Source organism: Mustelus asterias, chromosome 17 (assembly GCF_964213995.1).
Source record: "Mustelus asterias chromosome 17, sMusAst1.hap1.1, whole genome shotgun sequence".
Taxonomy (NCBI): Eukaryota; Metazoa; Chordata; class Chondrichthyes; order Carcharhiniformes; family Triakidae; genus Mustelus; species Mustelus asterias.
In genome coordinates, this window is record NC_135817.1 from 55,670,669 (window position 1) to 55,683,957 (window position 13,289).

Genomic DNA, 13,289 nt, shown 5'->3' on the forward strand with positions numbered 1-13,289 from the left:
TTCAAAAATGAACAAGTGGAATTTATTCAGATTATTTTAATTTCTGATCCAGAAAAAACATTAAAGCAGAAATAAATAGGACTGTTTGCTAGGTATAACTCTGGCTGTTATTACAGCAAGTCTTGACTTTGGCTACTTCCTACCACCCAGGGAAATAGTTTAACCAGGTTTGATAAAATAGGAAGCTTTAAACACAAAACATCTAGGAAATACTGGTCAGGGTACTTCCTTTTTAACAAGTGTAATCAAGTGCAGAACATGGTCTACAATTGAATCATTCTTGTGCTGCTGGATAATTATATTGCAGCTAATTTTTCAATGTCAGTTATATGGATACAGGGAAAATAGAAATTACAAAATAGAGATTCCATGTAAAGTTTGTGGCTACATCAACCGTATTGTCATATTTCATGACCAATGCTGTTAATCTGAATTAAATTAGTAAAAAGTGTTTATTTTTTAATGAACTAAATACACTGAATTCTGGAGCTTGATCTAATGTAAATTGTGTCAACATAGTGAGAATGTGGAGATATTTTCAAGATTGGAACCCATCCTCCGTTTCAATCCACATTCAATCATTGACTTTTGTTAACTTCTGCCTCCTGGTCACTCTCCTTTTTCCACCTGGCTTTCTTCTCCATGTTAATGGCCGTCAATGATTCATTTCTTCTTGCAGCCTGCAGCCATACATGGAAAATAAAGATAGTCTGCTATCACTTTTAGGTACCAAATCTGTTCAGACACTGAAACATTCCAAATGTTTTATTGGATTCTAAAAGCGTTACACAGTAACTTCACTGCTGTGAGCTGCCATGTCCCGAAACACAGTGTGAATCTTCAGGCAGAAGATCTAAAGTGGAAGTGTGCATTAGCGATGTAGTGAGCATCTTTGAAAAGAGAACATTTGACTTTTCATTCCTCCAAGTTTATTAGTTGAATATTTTTTTCTGATCAAAATGTTCTATGTAATCTTTTTTTTTTAAATTCAGCCAACAACATTCTACTTGTCAGGCAAGATACATCTGTTCTAAGACATCATCCTAATCAATATTAAAAAGGTACAAACAACACACATCCACAGGCTGATATGTCAAGAAAACAAGTTGTGAGCATGTATTTTTGATAGCACTATTAAGGGCATCATCCATCGCCCTCCCAAAGAACAGAGTGGCAAAAGGCTAATAACTGACTTAATAGGTTTGTCAGGCTTTTGTGTATTTAGCATGCATCAATGTAATGTTCTATATTATAAGTATCATAAATGTATTGATTGACTTGGCTTAGGAAATAGCTAACGTTTTCAGCAAAATAGCTGGAGTCCATGGTTTTTGCCCCATCTAGTACACACTCTGCCCCTGGTTTACATCACTCGTAGACTGGTTTCCTTCTGCACTGTAACCATTCAGTCTGCTGTGTCTGTGACGCCTCTCTATACAACTGCATTTTGATTATCTCAGCTAGATGATCAAGCAGTGAGGAATGTGCTAGGCCATGAGATTATAAATTACAACTCAGCTGCTACTGGTGGCCTACACTGCCTCATATATGCCCACTTTTTGAGCTAATCGATTAATCTATCCACTTAATACAGCAGTAATATCAGAACATGCAATGGAGGGATCTTCACAATGATGGTGACCGCTGCACTAAATTTGCAAACAAACACTAACAGGCATGTGTTATGTGGTCCCACTGAATGGCAATGATTGCTTCACATTACCAAATTACTTGGTTGCTAATTTGCTTTGGGTCCTTTTGCAAGGGAATGAATAACTGCTGAGACCACTTATTCTGTCTAAGCATTGACAATATGGAAGCTATTTCCATTTTTGATCATAGAGTCATAGAGGTTTACAGCATGGAAACAGGCCCTTTGGCCCAACTTATCCATGCCTCCCTTTTTTTTTTTAAACCCCTAAGCTAATCCCAATTGCCCGCATTTGGCCCATAATCCCTCTATACCCATTTTACCCATGTAACTATCTAAATGCTTTTAAGACAAAATTGTATCCGCCTCTACTACTACCTCTGGCAGCTTGTTCCAGACACTCACCACCCTCTGAAAAAATTGCCCCTCTGGACACTTTTTTGTATCTCTCCCCTCTCACCATAAACCTATGCCCTCTGTTTTAGACTCCCCTACCTTTAGGAAAATATATTGACTAGCTGATCTGTGCCCCTCGTTATTTTATAGACCTCTATAAAATCACCCCTCAGCCTCCTACACTCCAGAGAAAAAAGTTCCAGTCTACCCAGCCTCTCCTTATAACTCAAACCAAGTTCCGGTAGCATCCTAGTAAATCTTTTCTGCAGTCTTTCTAGTTTAATAATATCCTTCCTATAATAGGGTGACCAGAACTACACACAGTATTCCAAGTGTGGCTACCAATGAAACCAAGCATGCCGAATGCCTTCTTCACCACTCTGTCCACCTGTGACTCCACTTTCAAGGAGCTATGAACCTGTACTCTGAGATCTCTTTGTTCTGTAACTCAGTGTGGCAATTGATAAAATGGACAATTAGGTGGTCCAAATTAAATAGGGAAATTACTTTAGATAAATGCTCTAGTTGAGTTCAAATGACTGCTTTGTCAGAATGGCGTATTGGAAACTGTGAATTGCTAACTCTTGCAGCTAACTACAAACCTTAAATTGACAGTGCAATTTTCCATGTAGTAACCTTACCCACCACCTTGAAGCTTTTTGCGGATATGTTTTGTGTGACAGAAATGTTGTGAATAGGGAAGGTACCATGCACAGACATTTATGCTCTTCCTGCATGGCAGGTGGTGTGAAATGCAAAACCAGTATTTGGATTATGACATGGGAAACATCTTTGAGTATAAAATTAGAATTTGTGCCTTGGCCCAGAATATACTACTACAGTTTGGTTTGCTAATTTTAATTTGCATGCTATGACCATGTTTGATTACTCTTCATTGAATAAACCTCCAACAATCACTTGTTCAGCCCAGTATTACAATTTATGACTATCTAACCCACCATTTTGTGACCCCAAACTAGCACAATTATTGGTCACATGGCTTTCAGAAGGGCTGGACCTTCAGGTAAAGAAAGTTGAAAATAATTAAGAAAGCTGAGCTTGGGTTATAATATTCAATCAATTTCTGAAGCAGCTAGTAAGATTTCCCCCTTACCTTCTTCCCTGAAATGACTGTTGCAATACAGGCTACAACTGTCATGATTACCATAATATAACTGGCTTTCACCCTCATTTTGTTCCTTGCAGCATCAATCATCTCAAACCTGAAACAAATAAAATAACAATTTATCTACATTAGAAGTGTCAGTTAATCTTTATCCATTATGGAACCTTCCAAACAGTGAGGACAGAAGCAATTTCTTTACACACAGCTGCTTTGCTACAGAATAGCTGAAGATCATTGCATCTTTTAAGAGAAGCAAATAAAATGTTAACATTGGCACACAGACGGCTACCAGTTTTGTACAGCTGCAAGAAGCTGAATAGCCCAGTTCCATTCTGTAAACCCATGATTTCACTGGAATTCCAGAAGTTGAAAATTCCATGTCAATTTTCAAAGTATCAGCTAACTTAACAGCTGCTAATGTATCCAGTCATAAACAAAAGTCTAGAAATTGCTGGAATTGTGTATCGCACTGCAAATTTTGGATTTTTAAAAAAACCACATCTCTAGTTTTGCAACGTGCTGGAAATGCAAATTGCTAAGTCTGGTGACATCAGTAGCATATCTAAGAACCCAAATGTGAAAACATTTTACATTGCGCACAACTATGTATCACTAAGCATGTACTATAGGATTAAACAACCCAAAAAGAACTTTACACTAAAGTTTTAAGCTAGTATGAAGTTCTAAAACAGAACTCAGAGAATAATGGTGTGGCAATTTACTTTTTTTAATGTATTTTTTAAAATTCCATTAACTATTCCCTGAGAGGGTAGGAGGAAGTTGAGTAACCGTGATGAATTGCTTTCAGGATCCAGTCCTTCATTCCCTTTGTCCTGCCAACTGACCAAAGATCAAAATCACTCCATGTCTAGCTACTGCACTAAAATAAATTATTTTTAAAAGGCAAGACAAGAAGTGTGGAATAAAAGGCTACTCCAAGTAATGATGATCATGAAACTACCAGATTGTCAGAGGTCAGCATCAGGTCAAAGGTGGGCAAGGAAACCTTCCACTGATTACCACCTACTACCTTTCCTCAACAATGAATCAGTACTCTTCCATGCTGAATATAACTTGGAAGAAACACCAAGGGCACTGAATATACTTGGTGTGGAATTCAATGCCCATCACCAAAAGTGGCTCAGTACCAGTATTACTGAATGAACTGGCTGAATCCTGAAGGACAAATCTGTCAGACTGGGCCCCTGGTAGGTATTAAGGGAAACGAGGAGGAAAAACCCTCATGCTCTCATCTACTTGTCACAGATACATCTGCCCATGACATCCCGCTGAAGCCAAAGCAGAGGCTGATATGAATGCTAAATGATAGAAACAGCAAGCTCCAGACAGAGCTATGTGATTCCCACAATCAGTGGATCAGGTCAAAGCTCTGCAGTCCTGCCACATCCAGTCATGAATAGTGATGGACAATTAAATAATTAACAGGAGGGAGCTTGACAAACATCCCAATCTTCAGATGATGGGGGAGCCCAGTAAATCAGTGCAAAGGTCAAGGTTGAAGCACTTACAACCATCTTCAGTCAGAAGTGCCAAGTGGATGATCCACCTCAGCTCCTGTTGAGGTTCCCAGCCGATTTGATTCACTCAGATATAAAGAAATGGCTAAATGCACTGGATACAGCAAAGTCTATGAACCCTGATAATATTCTGGATGTAGTACTGAAAGATTATGCTTCAGAACCAGCAAGCCAAATAGTTGCAGTACAGCTATAACATTGTTATCTGCTCCAACGTTGTCTGGGCATGTCCTGTGGACAAAGGGCAAGAGAAATCCAGCCCAGTCAATTACCAACCTATCAGTCTACTCTCAAGCATCAGCAATGTGATAGAAAGATGCCTGACAATGCTTTCAAGTGGCACTTGTTCTGCAACAACTTGCTCACTGATTCACATTTTGGGTTGTGCCAGGATAACTCAGCTCTAGTTCTTATTCCAGCCTTGATCTAAACAGGGACAAAAGAGCTCAATTCCAGAGGTGAGATAAGAATGACTGAAATCAAGGCATTGTTTGACTAAGCATGACATCAAGGAACCCTAGCAAAACTGAAGTCAATGGGAATCTTTCCATTAGTTGGCATCATTTCCAGCATTGGTTGGAGACCAATCATCTCAGCCCCAAAAATATTACTGAAGTAGATCCCCAGAGAAGTCCAGTCACCATCAGCCACTTCATCAATAGCCTTCCCTTTATCATGAGATCAAGTAGGGATTTCTCCAGATGATTGCACCATGTTTTCTACCACTCACAACTCTTGAAGCAGTGCGACTACATTTAAGATCTAGACAATATTGAGGCTTAGGTTGTTAAGTTGCATGTAACATTCGTGCCACACAACCGACAAGAGAGAATTTAACCATCACCGTTTGATGTTCAACAACATTACCATCACTGAATCCAACCTAGGAAAATTACCAGAGACCAGAAACTTAACTGAATCAGAAATATAAATTCTGTGGTTACAAGAGCAGGTCAGAGGCTGGGAAATCTGGGTTGAATAACGCACCTCCTGACTCACCAAATGCACTTCATCATCTGCTAGGCACAAGTCAGGAGTGTGATAAAATATTCTCCGCTAAATGAATTACAGCTCCAAAACTACTCAAATTAAGCTTGATATGATACAGGGCAAAGCCGCCCACTTGATCAGCACCCCATGTACCACCATAAACAACCACTCCCTTCAGTACTGGCAAACTGTGTACCAGCTATAAGCTGCACAACAACAATTCAGCGAGTGTCCTTTCACAGCACCTTCCAAACCTACTACCTCTATCATCTAGAACAGCAAATGCAAGGGAACATCAGCAATTGCAAGTTCACCTCCAACCCACACACCTTCCGGACTTGGAATTATATCACCACTCCTTCACTGTCACTGAGTCAAAATTCTGAGTCCCTCCTTAACAGCACCATGGTTCTACTTACACCACATGGACTGTAGATACAAGAGGTGGCTCACCTCCACCTTCTCACTGGTAAATGGGATTGGCCAATAAAGCTGGCCCTGTCAGCAGCTCTCGCATCGCATGGACAAATAGAAAAGTTACTTTGGCCAAGTTGAAAAGTAACTCTTTGCAGGGGTGCGGGTCACTTTGCAAACATCCACTGCTCCTTTGGTTAAGTGCCCAAGTTCAAGTAACTACTTTGTGGCTACTTTCTTCCTCCAACTCCTAGTGGCAGATTTATTAGAGTACACCAGTTGACAAACCAGTTGATTGCTTTTAGTTGCAAATAGCAATTCCACCTCTGTACTCAATCACTGCCCGAACTATGAGATTATGCAGAAATCTCAGTTTTATTTTCACTTTATTGTGTCACTCTATATTCATGTCATTTTATTTTCAGCTGTTTGTACTGGCTATTGCTGTTTGCAATGAAGTTAATGAAGGAATAAAAATAAAAATTGCTTATTAAGGAAGGTAGCACCAACATTCCAATTTAAAAAGCCACCAACCAGTAAAATCCCATACCCGTTTCACCACTTACGAAACCACAGCGGGTATATCCTCTTCTCGTTTGAAACGACCAGACCACACTAACATCTTTTTATCAAAACCTGAAGGCTTGGAGCCTGGTAATTTGAAAGCTGGGCGTCCTGAAAGAAATACAAAAACACAACTTATTTTCATAGTTATCCAATAACTAGCTCATGTTACACAACATTGTAAAATGTCAAAATTGCAAGTTAGTCTCGGCCCAGTGGGGACACGAACTCTGAACCAGATGAATTTAAAAGCTCCCATAACACTATTCAAAGAGCTGGAGTCTCTGGCCAATATTTATTTTTCAACCAACATCACTAAAACATTTTATTTAGTCATTATCTTAATGCTGTTTATGGGACCTTACTATGTGCAAATTGGCTGCCATGTTTCCTACATTACAACAGTAATAACAGATCAAAAGTATTTCATTGGTTGTAAAGTGAGTTGGGATATCCTGAGATCATGGAAGACATATTATAAATGTAAATCTTTCCTTCTTTCAATAGAGATGTTACAATTACAAGGTCGACATGGAGAATTCCTTTGGTTAGTGTCATGGTCTCTCCCATAAGCTTACCTACATCACTCATGATCAGGAATTTACTTTCATAACTAAACATAGTATCATTGCCTGGGGATGGGGTTTAAGAATCAGACCCTCACAATCTTTGTGTGTAACCTCATTTGTATGCATACTATCACCTGAAAGGGAGTCAGGTCAAAATTGTTGGGTAAAAATCCTGGAACTCCCTTCCTAACTGCAGTTTGTACACCTACACCACATGGACTGCAGTGGTTCAAGAAGGTGGCACACCACCACCTTCTCGAGGACAATTAGGGATGGTCAACAAATGCTGGCCGTACCAACAATACTCATATTTCATTAAATAAAATGCTTTGGTGAGATAAGGCCACGTACAAATTAGTTTTTAGTGCAATTATGATCTGTTAAATAAAAGTTTCAAGCAATTTAATCTCATTTTCACTTAAGATTCTTTATAATATGATAAAAAATATGCCAGTTTGTCCATTATTGTTTAAGTAACGCCAGTTTACTATCCTTATCAGAAGAACTCAACGTGGGCCTATTTTAAATTGTCCTACACTTTCCTGTCTCACTCAGAAAACTTTACCAACTGACCTTGAACACGTGTTTCACTCTTGTGTTGTATCTAAGTGCAGAAAGTTAGAGCTATTCTTGCCAAGGGAGAGGGGTGGAAGATGGAATGCCGGGAGGGATGAGGGGTGGAGACAGTGCGCGGAGAGAATGCGAAGGAGAAGGATTTTTTCCCCAAAATTATTTTAATGGGCTGAAAGCATTGCTGGCAAGATCAATATTTGTTGACCATCCCTAATTGCCCAGCTGCAATCCATCTGGCTTGGAGAGGAACTTGTAGGTTCTGCTGTTCCCATGCCTCTTCTGCCCTTGTCTTTCTACTAGTATAGGTCATGGGTTTAGAAAATGATGTCGGAAGGAGCTTTGGTGAGTTGCTGCATTGTACATGCTGTATGTCAGTGTGTCGGAAAGTTTATGTTTAACAATTAGTTTGTAGTTTTATATATATATTGAAGATGTAATTGAATCAACTGACCTATTATTCTACTTAATTGTAATTAATATTACTCATTCCATGTAACTATCCTCTTTCTGTAAAAGAGCACCTACATCTACACTTGACAAGAAAAATATGCTAGGTCTGTGCAAAGCAACACTTGTATAATTTCGCTGCAAGCAATTGGTGTGAAGCCCGACAAGATTGAACTTATTTATTTATTAGTCACAAGTAGGCTTACATTCACACGGAAATTATGTTACTGTGAAAATCCCCTAGTCGCCACACTCCGTTGCCTGTTCGGGTACACTGAGGGAGAATTTAGCATGGCCAATGCACCTAACCTGCACATCTTTGGGAGGAAACCGGAGCACCCGGAGGAAACCCACATAGACACAGGGAGAATGTGCAAACTCCACACAGACAGTGACCCAAGCCAGGAATCAAACCCAGGTCCCTGGTGCTGTGAGGCAGCAGTGCTAACCACTGTGCTACCCAGCCGTCCCCGAGAACGGACCCAAGTGTAGAATCATTATACTCCCTAGCAATTAACATTTATTAGTTTGTGCTCATTATCTAAGGCTTAAAGGGGAGTTAAACTCTTCTCAACTTTTTGGCTAAGGTCAAGCTTCAGATCAAGCCCAGGATCAGGTGTAATACCTTTTCTTGTCAGTTTAAATCTTGTAGATCTCTCTTGTGAAGACCATGAATTGGACTCGATTTGAATTGGTTTTTGAAGCAAGCAAGGAGATAGATTTGAGTTTGCCCAGTTTGCCTGCTCTGCGCATTGACTTGGCAATTTTAAGAACGGAGTAAAAATATTTCAAAAGCAGGCTATTGTGAGAAGAGAACTGCTATGAGGTTTCAAGCTTTCAGCCCATGTCCTAAATTTAGTCTTTTAACTTGTAATGCCTTAAAAAGCAGGCATATTATAAATTATAATATGCCTATATATTGCTTTGGCTCTGTAAATTTAATAATTCAATTCTTGTAGCTATGTAGTTCTTGTGCACTTATTACTTATGAACTTCCTGCTAAGCTTTATAAGTGTATCTTGCTAGCAGCTTTAACACACAGATTGTCTTTATGCACTGATTTTATACATGCTTTTTATAGGTTTTATGCAAGAAGAAACTTAGCATTTTCTATTTGTTTAAGGCTATGTGCCACTTCATACTCTTCCTGTTTTTAATTAACTTGTATCAACCACCAACAATCACTACAGAAATATACACCAGTGAAGCAGTATTCGCAGCCAAAACACACTGATAAGTGTCTGTCTTAATAATAATTCTATAGGATGTGCTATATTGATGCTCATACATCAATAAGGCATTTGGGAATGTGAGGCCAAATAATACTTGACACCACACACTATCCCAGTCAAGCAGATCATGAAACTATCATCTTAGTAGAAAGCTATGAAATTTAATGAAGGAACAGAAAAAAAAACTGTCCCAGGAAGCTGACACTTTTAGGAACCAGTCAGGAGATAACAAGAAGTGACATCTGTAGATGACTATCATTAAAAACCAGAGACTGATCTTACACCACCCAAACTAATCAGAATTCAGGAACACCACTGATCATGAGGATGGGTAATGTATCAGAAAGGATAAATAAGCACCAACATATGGGCATGTCAAGTAGGATGATGAAAAATCAAAGATCTTGCGGAGAAAAGACACTTCTGAAAAGCCGAAGCAGAAAGCAAGACCTGAATGAAGCCAGTAAAGTCATCACCTAAAATTCTTATACAATCAACATCCTGGGGGTTTTTGTTACTTAACAAATGTCTTCTGAATGTCACAAGACTATCTCTTATTGCCAGAATGGTCAACTCAAAGCGACAAATTAATAGTGTGACTGAAGACTAGTTTAAACATTCAAAAACTCAAAAGGTGGTAGAGGGACCAAATGCTTCACATGGTGGAAGGGGTGCTGATCATGCAGGCTGCTTTGTCCTGAATGTCAAGCTTCTTTGAGAGTAACTGGAGCTTTAATCATCCAGGCAAGTGGAGAGTAGTCCTTCATGTTCCGGACTTGTGCCAGTAAACAGGCTTTTGGGAGTCGGGAGGGGAGTTCCTCATTGCAAAATTCCCAGCCTTGACTCGCTCATGCAATCACAGTATTTATATGGCTGGCCCAGTTCAGTTTCTGATCAATGGTAACCCCCAGGATGTTGATTGTATAAGAATCAGTGATGGTAATGCCATTGAATGTCAAGGGGAGGTGATCAGATTCTATCTTGTTGGAGATGGTCATTGTCTGACATTTGCAAGGGGTAAATGTTACTTGGCACTCATCAACCCAAGTCTGAGTGTCGTTCAGGTCTTTCAGCATTGCAACCTGGACTACTTCAGTAGCTGAGGAGTCACAAGTGGCACTGGACAGCCATCAGTGAACATCCCCTTTTCTGAACTCATAAAAGGGATGAAGAAGCTGAAGATGGTTGAGCTTGGGAAACATTGAAGTTACTGTGAAAATCCCCTAGTTGCCGCACTTGGGCACCTTTCGGGTACACGGAGGGTGAATTTAGCATGGTCAATGCACCTAACCAGCACGTCTTTCAGACTTTGGATGGCAACTGGAGCACCCGGAGGAAACCCACGCAGACAGGAGGAGAACATGCAGACTCTGCACAGACAGTGACCAAAGCTGGGAATCGAGGCAGCAGTGCTAACCACTGTGCTGCCTTGAAGAACTCCGTAAGAGTTTTAACAACACCAGGTTAAAGTCCAACAGGTTTATTTGGTAGCAAATGCCATAAGCTTTCGGAGCACTGCTCCTTCGTCAGATGGAGTGGAAATGTGCTCTCAAACAGTGCACAGAGACACAAAATCAAGTTACAGAATACTGATTAGAATGCATTCTACCAAATAAACCTGTTGGACTTTAACCTGGTGTTGCTAAAACTCTTACTGTGTTCACCCCAGTCCAACACCAGCATCTCCACATCTGAAGAACTCCTACAGTGATGTCCTGCGATTGAGATGATTGACCTCCAACAAGCACCTTCCTTTGTGCTAAGTATGACTCCAACTAGTGGAGAATGCGCCCCCCACCCAATTCCCATAGACTCCAGTTTTGGCAGGGCTCCTCCATGCACCACTGGGTCAAATAGTGGCTCGAAGTCCAGTAAGAAGTCTCACAACACCAGGTTCATCTCCACATCATGACTACCATCGAAGTCCAGGGCAGTCACTCTCCCCTCAGCACTGTTGCTCCTTCTCTCCGTGTTTGAACCAAGGTTGTACTGAGGTCAGAGGAGCGGAGTGACGCTAGGTGAAAGGTGAGGGTGTTGAAGGGACTGGAGGATAGGGAGGGAGGGATTGCTGATGATGAGGACTCAGCCCACTGCCTCCTAAGGGGAACCCGAGCCTTACCTGCGGGCCCGGCCGGTGTGACGGGGCCGCTGTCCTCGGCAGGTTTGCCCTCCTTGGCTTTGCTGCCAAAGCGCTGGCTCCATGCGAGCAGCCGCTGCCGATTCGCCCTGAGCGCCAGCCTGAGGCCTGCAGCCGCGCCGGTGTAACTCCACATCGCTGAGGCCGAGGCCCGAGCCTCAGTGCAGCCCCGCTGTCAGGGGGGGGGGGAGGGGCCGGAGCTCCCTCTCCGATTAGAATCGATACTTAGGAGTCGCAGAGGCGCCGGTCCGGAATGGTGTTTGTTGGTTTTTTTTGGAGGGGGAGGAATAAAGGAGAGGTTTTAACCCCAGCGGCTGGCGCTCTCTGGAGAGTTCCTCGATGATAAAACGTCCGCTTCTTTCTCTCTCTCTCACACGTATGTCCGGCGGTGCAGGCGTTTCGCGGGGAGACAGCCCCGGCGGGTCCTGAGAGGCGGCGGCAAGATGGCGGCGCCCAGCGAGGAGCTCAACTGTCAGGACTTCTCCGAGTTCCAGGTGCGCGTGCGTGCGGGGTAATGTAGGGGAAAGGGGCTAGCAGCGGGGTCGCCGGGCCGAACCGCCGCCCAAGGGCCGCTCGCGCTGCCGGCTTCCCCTCTCAGCGAGCGGGCGCGCGCGGCTCGAGGAGGCTGCGCCCTTCATGAGCCCCTCTCTCTCCCTCCCCGGGTTAGGGGCGAGCGGAGGGACTGAGCGGCCGCGGCCCGCCGACCGGATTCAGCAGCGGCTTCGATTGGAAAGGGCCGCCGCCTGCTCGAGATTCCAGCGGGCACCCAAGGCCTTTGGACTTTACTCCCCCCGCGACGAGCTGAGTGAATGGCCGAGACTGCGCAGTTTTGGATTGTCTCATTTTTAACAAAAAACTTTTTAAACATAATATACATTTTAGAAACATTACATCGAGGTCACCTCTTGTCTGGACCTGGCAGCACTCGGATTTATTACACTTACTCCCTTTGCACCAGGCTACAAGTGGGAAGGCAGGAATATCCGATATTTCCTAACAAATTCCTAACAATCCATTTCAAATGATTGCTCAGTACTGAGTTTAAAAGTTTCCCAAATGCCCAGCAGACCTTCAGAATACCTGATACAGGATATTAAATGTGATCAGCCATTATCAAAATGATTGGAGGAGCAGGCTCCAAGGGCCAAATGGCCTACTCCTGCTTTCTATATTTCCAAACCCCAAGCAACGTGAAGCTACCTGTTAACAGTGGTCTTATGTCTCCCACCTTCTGCATACTTGAGAGTCGGTTTGCCCCTTAAAGTTTCAATTATACAACCATTTAAGTAACAGTGCATCTCAGAAACATTGATCTAAAGTATGACCTGTGAATTGCCTGTCCCACTGGCAGGACAGACCGCCTTATGGGGGGTGGGATAGTGGCATACACACCGGAGAGATTGGTTCCGGGAATCCTCAAAATTGACTCTGAACCCCATGAAGTATCATCACATCAGGTCAAATACGGGCAAGGAAATTTCCTGCTGATTACCATCTACCTCCCTCCCTCAGCTGCTCCATGTTGATCACCACTTGGAAAAAGTCTGAGAGTAGAAAAAACATGAAATGTATTCTAGGTGGGTGCTTCAATATCCATCACCAAGAGTGGCTCAGTAGAACCATGTTACTGAGCCTGCTGACTCCTGAAAGAC

The 13,289-nt window shown here is 42.2% G+C and overlaps 2 protein-coding genes across 3 annotated transcripts in view; one reads left to right on the forward strand and one right to left on the reverse strand.

The window, feature by feature from the left end:
* The window catches only part of LOC144506503 (protein FAM162B-like), a 15,844-nt gene continuing 2,555 nt past the window's right edge, over window positions 1-13,289 (reverse strand). Inside the window, exons 1-4 of one of the 2 annotated variants that reach the window (XM_078232708.1) lie at window positions 11,620-11,773; window positions 6,682-6,790; window positions 3,162-3,270; window positions 1-680 (exon numbers count right to left, since the gene is read on the reverse strand). In XM_078232708.1, coding sequence (XP_078088834.1) covers window positions 579-680; window positions 3,162-3,270; window positions 6,682-6,790; window positions 11,620-11,773 — 474 coding nt within the window. In that variant the 3' untranslated portion in view covers window positions 1-578. Of the gene's footprint in view, window positions 681-3,161; window positions 3,271-6,681; window positions 6,791-11,619; window positions 11,774-13,289 lie in introns of those variants that run through there. The other variant, XM_078232709.1, reaches the window with a different exon arrangement.
* The window catches only part of mix23 (mitochondrial matrix import factor 23), an 18,155-nt gene continuing 16,905 nt past the window's right edge, over window positions 12,040-13,289 (forward strand). The window contains exon 1 of the mRNA XM_078232710.1: window positions 12,040-12,131. Coding sequence (XP_078088836.1) covers window positions 12,081-12,131 — 51 coding nt within the window. The 5' untranslated portion in view covers window positions 12,040-12,080. The remainder of the gene's footprint in view (window positions 12,132-13,289) is intronic.